This window comes from Podarcis cretensis, assembly GCF_951804945.1.
Source record: "Podarcis cretensis genome assembly, chromosome: 10".
NCBI lineage: Eukaryota > Metazoa > Chordata > Lepidosauria > Squamata > Lacertidae > Podarcis > Podarcis cretensis.
Genome location: NC_137179.1, coordinates 23,778,573 through 23,796,973, shown reverse-complemented (window position 1 = coordinate 23,796,973; position 18,401 = coordinate 23,778,573). Strand labels below are relative to the sequence as shown.

The following is an 18,401-nucleotide window of genomic DNA, read 5'->3' as shown; positions in this document are numbered from 1 at the left end:
TCCTATGTAAAAGGAATGTATTCCTTTACGCAACCGCGGCAACCAGAATCGTTGTGGCAAAAAATTGGAAAACTGATAAAATACCAGAATTATTAGAATGGAGAATCTAATTTCTTGAATTCACAGAGGTGGCAAAATTAACAGCATCAATTAGAGGCTACTCTAATCAAAAAATTAATAAAGAGTGGGAATGTGTTAAGGAATACATGCAAAAAGTCGGTGCTGGAGCTTAAAAATTAATATGCAAAAGTTTAAAAGGCGCAAGGAGATAGGACAATAATATATTAAGGATGGAATAACAAATAAAGTGAATAGTTGAGGGAAGTACTGGGCTGTGGGGGAGGGAGGTGAAGGGATTAATTGAAACTCTTAAAGATTGGTATAGGATTTAAGAGATTTAAATTTTCATAAAGATTCTATAAGGAAAGCAGAAAGCAGCAAGAAATATCAAGTAAAGGTATCGGAGAGGAGATCAGTGTAAATGAAAACATGAGACTTATGGTTTTGTTACATATGATTTTATTTTGGAGTTGTCTGTTTTGGAGTTGTTTGTTGTAAAGAATGTATATTATGTGAAGTGAATAAAATAATAAAGGATGGGGGGGGGAAGAGTCTGATCCTATGAAGGATCCACTCAGGAGTGATCCACGGTCAGAGGCAGAAACACTTCTGAATACCAGTTGCTGGAAAACACAGGAGGGGAGGGTGCCATTGTGCTTGAGGGTTTCCCACGGGCATCTAGGTGCCACTGTGTGAACAGGGTGTTGGGCTAGAAGGGCCATTGGGCTGATCTCGCTCCCTTTGAACTCATTTGGACTTCTGAGTAAAAGTGTATGGCTGCCTGTGCAAGCCTGCTAGGGTGAATAGCTGCACTTTTGTGCACACTTACCTGGGAATAAGTACTATTGGGTTCAGTGAAGCATATTCCCTAGTAAGTGTGCATGTGAAATCCAGTGCCGTATATACTTTCCCAAATGTAAGCCCCATTGAACACAGACTTTGAGGTCAGAGCGCAGCCCGAAACACCCTTGCAACCTGATTCTGTGCATATTTACTCAGAAGCTAACTGAGTTCAATAGAGCTTACTTCCAAAGTAAGTCTGCTTAGCATTGCAGCCCTTACAAGAGAGTAAGTCCTGTTGCCTAGGATTATGCTGCTTCCACTGCAACAGATAAGAAACGTGCATTTGTACTTAAGCTTTTAATACCAGCAACTTTGTCTTCACAGCTGTCTTTGAAAAGACCTTGGTTTAAAGTTGGGTTGGCGTCCTCTCGACTTTATAGCATGCTGCTCTTTGCCTTGTCCAAAACTGACTGAGCTACACTTGTTGCCTTTGAATTAGTTTCATGGGATTTTTTCCCCTGCCGACTTATATTGAATCTGTTCTGTGCGGTATAGTTTGTAACATGCTTCTTAAAAAAGTACGGGTTGGCACTGAATTTTGTGATCGTTCTGTTCTACAGCAAGCCTGGCCTAGCGGTACTCAGCAGATCCTGCTCCCCCCAGCTTGGCAACAGCTGACTGGGGTAGCCGCCCACACCTCAGTCCAACATGCAACTGTAATTCCGGAGACCATGGCAGGGACCCAGCCCCTGGCAGATTGGAGGTAAACAGGAAGGAAAACTTGTATCTGTCTGTAAGGTACCAACTTTGTGAGAGCCTCAGTATCTGTGATCCCATCTTAATTGCATAATGGCTGCATGAGCTAAGCACATAACTCCCGGGTGCTTGTTTTGTATACACGGTAGTGATTGGCAGGATGTGGTGATGTTTATCCAATCTCCTGACAGTGGAGTCGCTGCTGCTTACAGAGAGGGAGAGGGGCAATGCAGTGGGGACGTTGGCACTGTGCAAACACACCAGCAGGAGCCAGTATGTTGCTCTTGCTGGCGTGCTTGCACAGTGTCAGCCTCCCTGCCACTTTTCCCTACCACTCTCCCTCCTCATAACCAACAGTGACTCCACTGCAGGAAGGTCAGCTAAGTGCCACCACTCCACCTTTTGCTACTGTGTATGTATAGCATTTTTAATATAAACAGCAGGAGCTGTTTCCTATAAAGAAAACTGCTTTGAAAATTGCAAGATTCACTCTAGGGTCTTCTAGGCCAAAGACCATAACCTTGTGTGAAAAAGTCATCCCTGGTCAAAAAGAACGACTACCTTGAACTCTTCTGATTTCTTCCCTACTTTTTGTCCCAGGGAACTGAATGAAAGTTAATTCTACACTAGCCCTTTCCCCCGAAATTTGTTTGCTCTCTTTTTATGTAGTGATCAAGTGACAAACTTGTCGTTTTTGTTTTATTGCAGTGTTTTCAGGAGTGTCTTGTATCTTTTCAGGCCTGAGTTTTGGCAAATATTTTTGCAGCAATAACACAGGTGTGGCACCAACCTGCCTGAGCAAGACCTGCAAACAGAAAACATTTAATTAAAGGCGCACAAGCCCTTAAAAGACTTAGTAGTGCTTTGCTTGCCCACTTCTGCTCAATATTGACTATGCCACAACTAGAGTCATATGTCCAGTGTGTTGCCATATTTTGGGAATAATGCTAAGATGTTGGGCATAATTCATTGGAGAGTACAGTATTGGCGTGGTGGAATGTGAAGAGAATGAGTCTATTTTATTGTTTAAGAAAAAGAAAAAACAATTAGAAGAAATTGGTAATCCTTCATGTGGGTACAGAAACTGACGCTGGGGCAGTTAAGCTAGGCTGTTCAAGAGGTTCTTCATCACAAATCCTCCAGCTGCAGTCAGCAAGTAGCCATAAGTTAGGCAGGACCTGCAAAGAGGAAGCTTTTAATTAATGTTGCTGGGGATCTTTGTTGAGTGGAACTTAACTTGTGAATAGTCATAATAGGAGAATATTAGTAATGGGTAAGGAAGCTACTGGATAATATAATACTATATTAAGAGCTTGAGCAGAACTTCCATTTTAATTATGCTTTCAAGCTAACTGCAGAAAAGCAGTGCTTCAGCAGCACTAAATTTAAGCAACCTAATGTTTGTGGTGCTTACTTGGAAAGCTTGTGCATAACAGCCTTCAACCTGCTGCTACCTTAACATGCTGTAAGCTAAGTCTTGAATATGGGACTAGATGCAAATGATCAAGTCTTGAATATGGGACTAGATGCAAATGATCAGCTCTCGTGGGCTAGGGTCAACATGCACATAAACTCTTAAAAAAAGAACAAGAAATGAAATGAAAAGGTTATTTCTCACAAGTCACACACTGTGGGATGCATTACTGTATTAAACAAACTGTTTAATATAGTTTTGCAGACAAAACATTAGGAGGGCTGGCACTGCCTCTCCTACCCGGCACCCAACTGATCTTTGCAAGAGGCTAAGAATAAGGCATTAATAAAAGCCACCGTTTCTCCAGGAGTGCTTCCTCAGCCTCTGTGCTTGTAGCAAAAGGACTTCTCAGAAAGAGCAACCGGCAGCAGCCCTTTTATGATCTTTGAGCTTCCTCTTGCTTGCTTCCCCCATTAAATGCTTCTTAAAAGCTGTATAGGGACGACTCTCCTCTGTACGTCGGCACACACTGCAGAAGCTCTCTGCAGTTTTGTTCTTGGATCGCTAACTGCTTCCATGGAATTGCGGATGGAAGTTGATACTTATTTATTGCCCTCTTTGAAGCCTTTGTGCCGAGGCGAATAATGGAAGCTTGCAACTTGCAGCAGGCAGATGGAATTGTGGTGGAGTTCCGCTCCTCCCCTGGTATCCCTCCCACATTGCTGTCTTCCCCCTGCTCTATCCATTGTCAGAAATAGTCCTTGCCCTTGTAATGCGAATGCGCGTCAAAGGAACTATGGCAGTGCAAGAGGCCGTGTCAGTGGGGCCATCGGGGCAGAACTTTGGGGGAGATGTCCAGGGACCCACGCAGCAGAATGAGCAGGATGGGCCCCATATGCAGCAGGGCTGCCATGCCACATGTTGCAGTAAGTGAAAGAAAACGTGTTGCCGCCTAAAGAGCCCGTAATTCGCTCCCCATAAGGCTGATTAGAATCTAAACTGACCTACCTGCAGCACTGAGCAGTGCGTCTTACTGAAAAGAATACTAGCCTGTGGCTAAACCTCATGTGAGCCATTGGTCAAGTCAGTACAGTTGTACCTTGGATCCTGAACACCTTGCAAGTCGAGCGTTTTGGCTCATGAACGCCGCAAACCCGGAAGTGACTCTTCCGGTTTGCAAACTATTTTCGGAAGCTGAATGTCTTACGGGGCTTCCGCATCTTCTGATTGGCTACAAGAGCTTCCTGCAGCCAATCACCAATTCCTAACGTTTTGGAAGTCAAATGGACTTCCGGAATGGATTCCGTTCGACTTCCAAGGTATGACTGTATTTCTAAAAAAGCCTGATGCCAGCGCTGAAATACCCTACATTGAGCTTTCTGGGATGCTGTTGTGTTTGTCATTCATTCATGAGCATTCTTCTCGAAATGTACAAAACGCCTTTCTCTCTGCTTTTCTCGCAGGGGCACACACGCTCACGGAAGCCACTACAATCCCATCATGCAACAGCCGGCACTTTTAGCAAGTCACGTCACCCTTCCAGCAGCCCAGCCCTTAAACGTGGGTGTCGCTCACGTCATGAGGCAACAGCCAACCAGCACCACCTCCTCTCGGAAGAATAAACAACACCAGTCATCAGCAAGGTATGCATCGGAAAGGGGGCGGGGATGATATAAAGGAGGGAGACAAGGAAGGTATTTTCTGTTCGCTGTACTGCCTTGTGATTAAGGTGAGAGACTAGGTCAGGGTGGGAGACCTGGGGTCCTCCAGATGTTGCTGCGACTCCTAACTCCCATCAGTTCCAGCCAGGATGATCAATGGTCAGGATTGGTTGGAGTTGTGGTCCAGCAACATCTGGAGGGACACAGATTCCCTTTCCCTGGACTAGATCAGGAATGGGGCTTCTGACCCTCCTAAATCCATCTGCTTCCTCTTACCTTAGTAAAGGCACCCCACACACCACCCTGCTGCACATCAGGCTGCCTTTACCAAAACATGGAAATTAATGTGCTGTGGGAACCAGGTTGAGTGGGTGTTACTGATTTGCTCTTGTTTTCATTATGTGTTTTGTGTGTGTGTGTGTGTTTTTCCACCTTGCATTTTTATGTTGTGCACCTGGAATCTGTGGATGGAGGGCAGTATACAAATACAATTAAGAGGTGGTGCTGCCCTGGGACAACCCTTTAGGCTGCTGTAATTTTTATTTATGGACGAAGCAATAGGTCTGAGAGGGAATTGACAAAGGCTGCAAAGTAAATTTGTGGATTTGCAAGAAAATAATATATATGTATATATATGTGTGTGTGTGTATAATTTTAAAAACCAGCTTGCTCAGTAGGTTTGCAGATGTAGGAAAAATATTGGGGGGGGGGGTGAACAGGGTGTAAAAAACAAAACCCAAGCAGCCCAATGGACTAGGCATGGTCAGTTGCCCCAGAATGCTTAGACTCTGTTGTTGGGGAGAGGGAAATGGGGGCAAGGCAGAAGAGAATGGAGTGCAGAGGAAGATGGTGTGGTGTCTGGGAAGAACACTAAAGAGGAGCAGCCTGCCCTGAGGTATTTTGTTTCAGATCCCACTTGCTCCAGTTACAGTTTCTGATGTGCCACCTTTTTTGGAATGGCCACAGAGGGAGAGGGGACTGACAAGAGTGCAAATGGTGCATCAGCAGTTCCTTCCCTCTGGCTTAGAATTTCTCTGATGGGACTTGAGTATTAAGTATTAGCATACTCCACATGCCCTGCAGAAGGTTCTGCTCTGTTTCCCATGAGGAAGTTTGAAAGCCACTCCAACAGAAGCCTATGCAATTGGACCTGTTTAAACCCATTAAAGTGATGTCTTGGCAAAATAGGAGAATATTGAACCACTTTTAAAGGCCTGTTATTTCTGCTTCAGCGAATGAGTGTGTGCGCATGTGTGTATACACATATGCACAGACATAGACACACAGAGAGCAGATCAAGTTAAATATAGACTGTGTGATGGCAGAGGGTGCCTTATGCCTTACGTTTGAGATGATCGTATTGTTCATAAGAAGCAGATGAGTCAATGGATTATACAGACTACCGCAGATTAATGACACTTGGAAGTTACCAGTATCTTGCAATTTCAAGGGTATTCAGCTAATGCTCTCTAATTATTTCTTTTCCTTTCTCTCCTTGTTTAAACTGGGGATATAAACTCAAATGCTACTAGAAGCACAGGTGGCTCTGTGGTCTAAACCACTGAACCTCTTGGGCTTGCTGATCGGAAGGTTGGCAGTTCGAATCCGCACTATGGGACCCTGTTGCTCTGTCCCAGCCTCTGCCAACCTAGCAGTTTGAAAGCATGCCAGTGCAAGTAGATAAATAGGTGCCACTGTGGCAGGAAGGTAAATGGCTCTTTGTGCCAGAAACGGTTTAGTCATGCTGGCCACGTGACCCAGAAAGCTGTCTGTGGACAAATGCCGGCTCCCTCGACCTGAAAGCGAGATGAGCGCTGCACCCCGTAGTCATCTTTGACTGGCCTTAACCATCCAGGGGTCCTTTACCTTTACCTTACCTTGTTACTATGAATGGGCTTCTGAGAAGAGGGGATTTTAGTGACATTCCCAACAAACAGAAGCCATTACCCACACTATGAAATACTCCCTGGATACCTTCAGTCTTATATGTGGGGAAATGAGATCGTTCACCCAGTTAACACATCCATTTCTATTGTGATTGCTTTGTGGCATGACACCATTTTGCTGTGCACTTCCCCTCTCCTGTGCTGGAGAGAACCTCTAATTTTAAAAAAATAATATAAAATAAAATATGAGTATATGAAAGCACTGCAGTCTCACTGCATCAAGACTGGCTTGCCTCAACTTCAAAATTATGCCCCCTTCTATTATAGATGAAATATCACGATTGCCAGTGAATACTCTGTCTCTGTCTTTATATGGTTGGCCTAAGTTTTTTGACTGAATGAGTGAGAAATGTCTCAGTTTTCCCTCTGTCCCAGTCTATAACAGGGATGGTGAACCTCTAGTATCCCCAGCCAGCACAGCCAGTGGCCAAGGATGACAGAGGTTGTAGTCCAGGTGTGAGGACCCTTTGGCCCTCCAGATGTTGCGTAACTAATTCCCATCATTCCTAGCAAGTGTGGCCAATTACCAGGGAAAAGATGGGAGTTGCTGTCCAACGACAGCTGAAGAGTCACAGGTTCCTCATCCCTGTTCTATAGCTTCTTTGGGAGGAAGGGTAGGAATGGCTATTTAATCAATCAATCAATCAATATGTCTGCTCATTCCCTGAGGTCCAGTAACAAACCTTGCTTCAGGTTTCGTTACCGTCAGAAATGTGATTGTTCTCCACTATTAATAATCTATGCTATGTGCAAATGCAACCTGTAACTTATTTCTGCTGCTGCATTTATTGGATTATTATATAGATTGTGTGCTTTTAACATACTTGTTTACAGTGCTTATGATTTTATTGCTTTGGGAACTCCTTGTTGAAATGTGGATTATAAACACTTAACATTAAATTAATGCATTAAGTTGTGCTTGCAACAGGTGACTGCTGGGTGCAATGATAATACCTTAGACTGGAAGGGTGGCTGTTGTTATTTCCCACAAATGCAAAATCCGTAAAAGGAGAAATTATGAGAGAGTTGGCCAGATCCCTTAGTTTGGCTCTCTGCACTGCAAAACACAAGCCAGGTTCTGCCCTGTGACACAGCAGATATAACTGCATGGGCGAAATGTCTGGGCACGTATTAAAACCACTCCCAAGACTGAATCAAACTCCTCCCCAGTGGGTGTTGAGGCACATTGTCATGGCAGATGTTTGAACCATTTGCATGACTACACTGTGCCTCTTTTGTGGGTGGAATTTAATCGACGTATCTGTCAAAACATTGCTTTTAATGAACACTAAAATCCCTCTTAATAGCATGGGAAAGAGAGGAGTTGAAATGGATCTGCACTTTGCAGAACACAGAAGTGTGCGTTTCTGCTCTGCCCTGGCCAAGGCCAGAGACCTTAATGAATTTACAGCCAGTCCCTGTCTCCGTACAAATTGGCTGCTTTAAATCCTTCTCCTTTCTCTGCTGCCCTTGTTTCGTTTACTTTGGGTGCATTCCAGCCTTCTGTGCCCACGTGAAATGGAGAGCAGAGGCTGCAAAGGCCTGGTTAGTTAATAAAAAGGGGAACATGCTCTCCTAGCACATTTCAGGCTACCAAAACACCCCCTTTCCTACATATCTGTAGTGTTTACACAGGGAAGAGGGAGAGGAGACCAGGCCCCTGCAGACTGTGCGATTCCCGCGGCCTCCACTTTGCATTATTGTAACCCAATGAGTGATATGCTTCTTTTGAGAGAAGAATGCTCTATATTTCTCATTGGTATTCAACAAGCACCATGAATGCTACTGTGCAGTCATTTGTTATGCAAAGGACTCAGTGCAGTGTGATATGTCCATAATTCCCTCCCTTTGATACATTCCAGCTACTCCCTTTGTTCACTCTCAGACCGAACTGAAAATTCAAACAAAGCCTGGCTGCAGAGCGTTTCCTCCAGAACCAAAACTTGACTTGCTTTGAACACTTGTAATGTTTTGCTGTTAGAGGGACCAATAACAACAATAATAACAGTAATGCCTGGGATCTCTGGCCTAGGCAACTGTGAGCAATTGCCAGTATCATCATCATCATCATTTATTAAATTTATATACCCCCCACAGGGGGTATATCACAGGGTGGTTCGCAACATAAAAATACAAGACGAGAACACAAAATACATAATAAAACAAACACAAACCAATACAGTGGCACCTCTGGTTACGTACTTAATTTGTTCTGGAGGTCCATTCTTAACCTGAAACTGTTCTTAACCTGAAGCACCACTTTAGCTAATGGGGCCTCCCGCTGCTGCTGTGCCACTGCCGCATGATTTCTGTTCTCATCCTGAAGCAAAGTTCTTAACCCGAGGTACTATTTCTGGGTTAGTGGAGTCTGTAACCTGAAGCGTATGTAACCTGAGGTACCACTGTAACTTCCCTCCCACAAACACATTTAAAAAGCTGTAGAATGTTAATCAGCCAAATGATTGGTTTAAGAGAAATGTTTCCCCTGGCGCCTAAAGAAGTATAAGGAATGCGCCAGCCAAAACTTCCTGGGGAGAGCATTCCACAAGCAGGAAATCACTGCAGAAGAGGCCCGTTCTCCTGTTGCCATTCTCCAGACCTCTCATGGAGGAGGCACGTGAAGAAGGGCCTCAGAGGATGATATCGGGGTCCCAGTAGGTTCATATGGAGAGAGGAGGTCCTTGAGGTATTGCAGTCCTTAGCCGTTTTAGGATTTTTTGGTCAAAACCAGCACTTTGAGCTGGCGTAATATGCTCAAGCTCTCACGCCCCGGTGAGCAACTAGGCTGCTGAATTCTACACCACCTGAAGCTTCTGAACTTCAGAGGCAGCCCTATGTATGTAATGCATTGCAGTAATCTAACCTAGAGGTTCCCAGAACAGAGTTAGGTTATCCCTGTCCAGATAGAGGCACAGCTGGGCCACCGGCTGAAGTGGATGAAAAGCACTCCATGCCACTGACGCCACCTGAGCCTCAAGTGACAGCAAAGGATCCAGAAGAACCCCAAAGCTACATGCCCACTCCTTCAGAGAGAGTGTAAAACCATCAAGAGCAGGCGACCTCCCATCCGTCCGACTTAGGGAACCAGCCACAAACAGTGCCTCTGTCTTATCTGGACTGAGTTTCAGTTTGCTGGCTCTCATCCAGTCCATTACCCAGGCAAGACGACAGTCTAGCACATCCACCGCCTCACCTGCAGATGCAACATGAGCTGGGTGGGCCAGTGGCCTAACTCTGTATATAGAGATTTCTGTGTTTCTTATGCACGGAACTGTGCTGTGAGGAAATGTACATAAATAAGCTAGAAGTGGAGAAAAGATGTTGCAGCGGCGGAACTGTATGCATGTAAATGTCTCTTCGTCTCTCTTCAGAAATATATCCAACTTCGAGGTGTCCTCGTCTCAGACGATCAGCTCCCCACAGCGGTCTAAGCGAGTAAAGGAGAACACCCCCCCTCGCTGCGCCATGGTTCACAACAGCCCTGCCTGCAGCACCTCTGTCACCTGTGGGTGGGGTGATGGGGCTTCCAGTACCACACGGGAGCGGCAGCGGCAGACGATTGTCATCCCCGACACACCCAGCCCCGCTGTCAGCGTTATCACGATCAGCAGTGACACGGACGAGGAGGAGGAGCAGAAACATGCACCCACCAGGTGAGGAGGCATAGGGCGTGTTTGCTGGAGCGTGGGTACATTGTCCTCACGTGTGGGGGTGCCCGAATATGCGGGCATGTGCAAGAGAGAGGAAGCGAGAGGTTTAGAACTCTGGTCCGTCAGACCATGGCTACATTGACATCACACATTGGAATCAATTTAAATGGCCATTTAAAGTGCTTTCAACTGGCTTCTCCCAGAGAATTCTGGGAGCTGTAGTTCTTTGAGCGTCCTGAGAGCTCTTAGGCAGCCCCAGAGCTACAATTTGCAGAGTGCTTTAACAAACAGTTACTCTGCACAGGGAACTCTTTAAGAATTGTAGCTCTTAAAATTGTTTTAAAGGTGGAAATTTTCATAGTTAGAAAGGGCTCCTGCTGGACCCAGAACAAATTTATTTGCTAGCTGTGAAAGGCCCATGATGTTCCTGCTCTTTACTATACCTTACAAAACACATTTCATAGGTTAACCATACATCTAGTGAAACATGTCAAATGCTAGAACTATTTTTTTTTTTTTACTTTTTACTTTAATGTGTGGGGTTTTTCACTCCACTGTTCAGCCAAAAAGGCTCCCAGATCTGCTTACAGTTAGTAGCAATAAGATGGGCTCTATGCTCAGATTAACTATCTAAAAGACACGACACAAAAGGAAAAGGGATTAGGAGGGAAGACGGGGAGAATGAAAGTCAGACCTAGTTCTTAGCCAACTCAGGCATTTACAATTATGGGCCTAGTCAGGATTTTTGTTAGGGGGCAGAACCTCAGTTAGCTATGGGTTTTTATTGATTTTGAGGGGGCCAACTGCCCCTCCCTGCCCCACCTTGGCTATGCCCATGTTTGCAAGGACTTTATAACTTCCCAGTGAGGTGGGAAGATAGCTCCCTGCAGTTTCTCAGGGTAATTTCCCTCTTGTCGTGATGGTCTTCCTGGGAGAAGAAATTCACATTTTCATATCAAAATGGGAAAAGGCACTAAATGCAATAGAAATTGGTGGACAAGATTAAGTCTGTAAAGAATGAGTTGAGATTAAATGTCTTGATCTTGTTCCAGGCATTGGGGCTCCCCTGCACACAGGCGCTCCCCTATCCAACACTGCCTCCCCATTCATTTCAATGGAACATGCCAACCTTGAGTATCTATTCTTTCTATGTGTTCCGGTCAATGTTGGGTAGTGGCTAATGTATTTTGGACTTGGAGCAAGAAGACCTGAGTTCAAAACTGACTGTCTCTCAGTCTAACCTGCCTCACAGGGTTGTTGTGAGAGTAAGCTTGGTGGGGGATTCATGGAGGAAGGATGAAATAAAATGTGAAATACTAATAAACAAACGAATGCAGAATTGGATTCGATGAAATTCTCATGCATCCAATTCATGTTCATAACAACACACACAAGTCACTGGATTAGTGCAATGATGCATTGCATTTTATAAGGCTGTGGTTTTTGTGTGTGATTCTAATTGGTTACAGATAGTCCTCTGTTTCATGCATTTGGGGTGCCTCAGAATCATGATGTATGAACAACCAGCCATGTTATGGAAAGTTCCATTAGTCTGAAAGTTCCATTATTCTGAAAAACTAACACTCTGAAACCCTAATTATTTATGTTCAGTAAACATTTAGCTATGTCAGCATTCTGAAGGCTCTACAGTTTAGGTTAGGCTGTGTATGCATAGAGGCAATGCACAGTGCTGCTTGGTGGCTGTGAAACCTATTCAGAGATAATTAGGGATTAGTTCTTTCTCTCCCCACCCCCCCACCCCAATTTGCTCCAGAAATAACCCAAAGTCACTGTATTAATATCCTGGACATACTTTGAGTGCCTGGAAAATTAATTCAGTCTCCAGATGGGATCCAGATCAGGCCTTTAGGCCCTGGCTTGCAACAATGTCAAGCATGCCAAACATCACTACAGGGACAGGAAAATCTTAATTTTGGGTTTCATAATGATGGTGCTCATATGGCTACATTTGTTCCATATCAAAAACAATCTATTATAAATAAGGATGCAGACAAATGCCACGCAATATGGGAAGAATTTCTCACATTGAAATAACAATATCTAGTCCTGTTCCAAGATTTTCTGAATGCAGAGTCTTTTCTTGGATGGCAACCCTAAAGTGTTATTTATTAGGAAGTAAGCCCCACTGAATTTAGTGGGACACATTTCCATCTAAGCAGGCATAGAATCAAGCTGTAAATGAAAACGGCCCAGTTCACAAGTTATGGTAAAGCATACTTAATGCTTTACTGTAAATGCGAAGATTGATCCTGCTTTGCTGCTCCCCAGTGTGATCCCTAGCTTAGTGTTATGTCTGAAGTGGAGGTCATTGTTTGTTTCACTCAGACAAACCATGGTTGTTAAGCCAAGAACAAACCTTGTCTTCGGGCCTTGGTTTTGTTGAAGTGAATTAACCCCCAGTTTGCATGAAATGGTAAGTGAGGGATGGTGGTTTGTTGCTCTCACTTGCACTCAGGGAGGAGCAAAACAAAAGTTATCTGCACGTTCATGGTAAACCATGGTTTACTGTGACATAAGAATGAGATACGTGGAGCATTTTTAAAAGGTTAAGAAAAATGACTTCTTCGCTAACAGTGCAACCCAATTATATTTATTCGAAGTAAATCCCATTATAGCCAGTACAGTTTATTCCCAGCTAAGTGTGTGCCAGATTATATGTACACTTACTTGTGAATATGTCCATTGAACACATTGGAACTTGCTCCAAACTAAACATATAGGATTGTGCTGAAGAGGTTGAATTTCGATCCGCTATTTTTATGCATGCATTTTGCGTAACAGTTTTTAAATCAATAGGCGTTTTACACTTGCTGTCAATTCTCATGATATGAGCAAGAGCAAGGAATGCAATAAGAAACCCAGGGGCCTTCGAGTGTAACGTAATGAAAGAGTGCCACCTCATGGAGACAATGGATAAGTGTGTAAAACTGATGATCATATATACTGTGGAATTTGTATTAGATGAATTTTTAAAATTAGCCAAGTGCATAGTTCAATTTCTTGCCCAAATAAATGACCCGGGAATCAACAGGCGCTGGCTGTTCAAGTGATGTTATCATAGCGCCACATCCCTAATGTGTGACTAGGCTTTCAGTTCAGAGGTTTTCACCAGTATGCTGTGCTTGAAAACTGTATATTATTTCTTCAGAAGAGAAAGCTTAGCCTAACTTAGAAAGCGAAATATAAAAGTTAAGTGGAGGATTACAGCAGTTTTATAAAAAGGATAGCAAGGTCTTCAATGATAATTTTCTCACTATCTCTTAGAATGGATGAGTGAGCACAGTTAAGGATAGAGCCTTCCCTGCCCTTTCAGGAGATGTGTGGAAGGGTGATTCTTGACTTTTGTTTATTTACATAACGAATCTCTACCCTGCTTATTAACCCGAACCAGGATCCCGCCCCCCCAAGCAGTGAACACAAGCATCAAATTACACTAAAGCAAAAATAGAATTCCATCTAGAATTCCACAAAATTCAATTAAGAGTTTTAACCAATATACACAGCCTATAAAACAACAGCACCCAAGACTACAGCCTCACTAACGCAGAGCCCAAACCTCTTTGAATAAATTTGGCATTTATATACAGAGCTTCAATAGGTTCCTTGCAGGGTTGCAAGGGTTCCTTCCCCAAAGTTGGATGAGAGAGAAGGAACACAAGAAAGGTCCTGTTGTTTTATCTCTGCAAATTCAGGAAAGGGGCTGGCATGGGAAAGCAAATCCACTCTGTCACGGTGGACAGTTGGTTTGGGCCTTTGGCTTACTTCTGACAGCTGCAAATAGCTAACAGCTCCCTCTAGAACAGGCTTTCCCCAACTTGGGTCTTGAGCTGTTTTTGAACTACAACTCCCATCATCTCTGAACACTGGTTCTGGTAGCTAGGGATGATGGACCTGTCCAATGCGTTGACAATGTTTTGATATTTAACTACTGTTCCTCTACTATGGAACCCCAGGAGCGCTGAGAGTGCCATCTTTAATGTAGTAACATTTCTAGATTTACGGTGGTTCTGTACTCAATTCTCCCAATCCATGTGGGAACTGCAGTTACTACTACTACTACTACTACTACTACTACTACTATTATTATTATTATTATTATTACCCTATCTTTCATCCTAAGGTCCCAACACTAAAGGTTACAACACAATGGTTAAAAACAGTTTTAAACAACTTAAAATCAGTTTGCCCTGTGAGCCCCACCTTCCTTGGGGTTCCTCAAGCCCTGCGTCCTGAGGAAACGCAGATGCCAGGGAACCCAGGCCGGGGAGCACATAAAGGGACCATCAAAGGTCTGAGGTAATTATTGGGGCTACCTAGGGCTAATTAAGGAAGCCCTACGTGCCGTGAGGGAAGGCAGAAACCCCCCTCTCCTTCCCTGAGGCTACTTAAGGCCCGTGTTCCCTGAGGGAAGGCAGAAGCCAGGAAGTCCAGGCTACGGAATTGCTGCCATCAGCTCCTGAAGTCAGCCTGAGGTTATTTAGCGCTACTCATTAACATTTTTAATTGTGAATTGCCTAGGCAAAAAAAAAAAGAGGGGGGGGGCAGAATATGAATGCAACAAGCAACTAACTAAAAGTTCAACAAAAATGCCACTTCCCTTGAAGTAGCTTTTTTTTTTTTTTTACTCACACTAAGCCTTTTAGTAGCAGCAGCAAAAGGCATGGAGGGAATACGAAAATTTAGCGCTGAAAAGCTTCGGGAAAACCCCATTTGGATTCTTTACAGTGTTTGCCTCCCCGTGAGATGGCTTCCGCCAACATACCTAATTGCCAAGTTCTTTATATACACGATCTGTTTCTTGTCGTCATTTTACAAAAATTGCAGTTGCTATAACAACGTAATGCAATTGGCAAAACATCGCTGCTGTTTTCCGTAGTCAGGCTTGTGTGTGTGTGTGTCTTTCAGAAGATGAGCCATTTGAGCAAATTTCTGCAGTTGCCTACTCTCTAAAGTAGGTAGAAATGTGGAAGGTGTTCTGTGGGAAATTCTCAGTGTCATTCGGCACAAAGAGTAGTGTGAATCCAAAAAGGCCGGTGCATTTTGTGTCACAAACTTCTAGCACGACACAAGGGAGGTTGATGCTAGTTTCTCATAATTTCACATTCTTGCAGGCAGATTAGCTTGAAAAACTGCTTAGCCTTTCTGAGTTTACACTAACCTAAGGAGAGGAGCAACAGAGTGAATGTAGAAGCAGAAAATGAGGGATAATGCATCATATCCAGACACACTCAATTTAAATCAACTAAACAATCAACATTTGTTCCAGTAGCACCTTAGAGACCAACTAAGTTTGTTATTGGTATGAGCTTTCATGTGCATTTCAGTGTATCTGAAGAAGTGTGCAAGCACACAAAAGCTCATACCAATAACAAACTTAGTGGTCTCTAAGGTGCTACTGGAAGGAATTTTTTTATTTTGTTTTGATTACAGCAGACCAACACAGCTACCTACCTGTAATCAACATTTGGTCTAAGTTTGGGGTAGCCAATGTCCTGCCCTCCAGATGTTGGCCTCCAACTCCCATCAGCCCCAGTCAGCGTGGGATCATGGGAGTTGTAGTCCAACAGCATCTGGAGGGCACCACATTGATAACCTCAGCGCTGAGATGTATTCACATTTTGAGAGTGATTAGGTTAAAAGCTGGTGTGTGTGTGTGTGTGAGAGAGAGAGAGAGAGAGAGAGAGAAGTCTTCAAAATAAAGAGAATGTAATAAATGTTAAGTGCCACCATTGAAAGGACAGCCTGAGTTTGCATTTATGCACTGGCTCAAGCGGAAGCCTAACGCGGGAAGGGCCTGGTTTTGTTTTGCAGCCCCCTGTCTAAGCAAAGGAAAAATGTCATCAGCTGTGTAACTGTGCATGACTCCCCCTACTCTGATTCCTCCGGCAACAACAGCCCCTATGCAGTGCAGCACCGAGGAGGGAACAACAACGGAAACAGCTACGACACGAAGGGAGTGCCGGAAACGCATTGCAACGGCAATCCTCGGACGATCATCGTGCCGCCACTGAAAATGCAGGCCAGCGAGGTGTTAGTTGAATGTGATAACTTGGTACCAGGTAGGTTGGCAACATCTCTCAGTGTAAAACAAAGTCCTTAGAATAGGAGTTCCCACTTCATTCAGCAGTTCCACAGTGAGTCTGTGGATTTGCGGTTGAAGACGGGAGATGGTAAATCCACTGGATTAAATATTCATACTGCTTTTTAATTGTCCTTTTATTGCTGCGTTTATTCCTTCTGTCATATTTTATTGCATTGCAATTTCAATTCCATTGCAATGAAAGAAGCAAGAATGATACAATTTAAAATCATACAGCATGTAGCACAGCACACTACAAGTGTTGCAACAGGCAGAAATACCATTAATTGCTCCACCAAGATCCTCAGCAGTTTTCAAGTGGGGGAAAAATGGTTGTGAACCACTACCCTAGAGAAGAATCCCTTCCGCTTCAGGATCTGTCTTCCATGCTTTCAAATCCCTGCTTGGCCATTATTAGCAGGTTTGCTGCATTTCATTCATGTCATACAGCAGGGATGGGGAACCTGCGGTCCTTCAGATGTTGTTGTTGTTCCTAATACTATTTAGAATTTAAAGAATTTATATATCATTCTCCATTCAGACATATCACAGAGGTATACTAAACAAGTAGAAATAAGATACAATAACAGTACATTAAATCCGTCTGTAAAACCAACAAGAGCAATGTCCAACAGTCTTGCACTGACTCCAACTTTTATTAGCCCAGGCATGGTCCATGGTGATTGGGCTTTGAGTCCAACAACATCTGGGAGGCCACAGGTTTCCTATCTTCGTGTTACAAAAATATTTCATTTTACACAGACCAAGGGACTTGGGGGGGGGGGGTTGGAGGGGGAGTGAGTCCCTAGCAGTTATTTCATGCCTAGCAGACTCCACCGCAGACATCCCGGAAGGGAGCTCGCAAACGCTTTGCTTCTCCCTTCTCCTTATTTGCGTATGTGAGAGGCTAAACTGTGGTTTGGCTTAGCAATGCATAGTGTTTTAAGTTCTCTCCGTATAATCCACAAGCTGTACCCAACGTTTGTTCTTGGCTACAGCTCATGTTTAGTGAGGAGAGGTCTCAGCCATGAGTTCCTGATGGCACGGCGTGGTAAGTCAAACCTTGGTTTAGCTTGCCACCATGCAGCAGCAAAAAGTCCTGGAGAGGAACATAGGGGCTACAGGCTCCTTTCCGGGACTTTGCCTGCTCTCGTGGTTAGTGTGTTGTGTGAACCAGCTCAGTGTGTCAGGTACCACGCATGGCCTTGGGAGAGAGTTGCCCTTCAGGTCTTGAATGGCCTTAAGATAAAGGCTTCTGATGACTATTAGGCATACATGACACCATAAATGCATGCTCTTTCCCCTGCTGCAGTCACCACCAGTCACCACTCGTCCTCCTACAAGTCGAAGTCCTCCAGCATCGTGACCTCCACCAGCGGTCACTCTTCAGGGAGCTCGTCTGGAGCCATTGCCTACAGGCAGCAGCGGCCAGGACCACACTTCCAGCAGCAGCAGCCTCTTAATCTCAGCCAGGTAAGCAAAGGGAGAGTGGAGAGAGGGCAGGCAGGCAGGAGGCTCCTGCAAAATCTTTCCAAACTGCCCAAGAAGTGGCACGACCCACAGGAGACTGCCTATTTTCATTCAGACCAGCTTTCGCAGATTTCTTTGTACTAATCTGGCTTCAAGTGCAGGGATTCTTTATTAATTTGAAGCATTTTCACCATGCTCTTTAGCTAAGAACGTGTTCCCAGAGTGGCGTAAAAAAACAACAACAAAGCAGGAGGAAGACATTTCTTGCTCTCAGGCTTACGTTCTGAAAAGGCATGGCATGGCATGCAAGGGAAAAAAGGGTGGTGAGGGTGGAGGAAGAAAGAAACCAGCCACTAGTAGTTAAAGTGACTATTACAACAACTGGGTGGGAGGGAAACAGTTCAGGTAGCTCGACAATTGCTGCTGCTACTTGAGAGTTTCTCAGCAGACAAGGTGGGAAAGCCTTGTGTTCCTTCTCCCCCTCTCTTGTTCTTCAGCCTGAAGCTGCTGCCTTTTGGATTACCCAAGAGTTAGGAAGTAAGGTTGGGAACAGAGCTAATA

General features: G+C 44.3%; 1 protein-coding gene across 4 annotated transcripts in view; it reads left to right on the top strand.

The window, feature by feature from the left end:
• HIPK2 (homeodomain interacting protein kinase 2) overlaps positions 1–18,401 on the top strand; it is a 174,194-nt gene that overhangs the window by 142,749 nt on the left and 13,044 nt on the right. For 3 of the 4 annotated variants that reach the window (XM_079992216.1, XM_079992218.1, XM_079992215.1), the window contains exons 10-14: positions 1,464–1,606; positions 4,477–4,656; positions 9,992–10,273; positions 16,103–16,350; positions 17,683–17,843. In XM_079992216.1, the coding sequence (XP_079848342.1) occupies positions 1,464–1,606; positions 4,477–4,656; positions 9,992–10,273; positions 16,103–16,350; positions 17,683–17,843 (1,014 nt within the window). The remainder of the gene's footprint in view (positions 1–1,463; positions 1,607–4,476; positions 4,657–9,991; positions 10,274–16,102; positions 16,351–17,682; positions 17,844–18,401) is intronic. The other variant, XM_079992217.1, reaches the window with a different exon arrangement.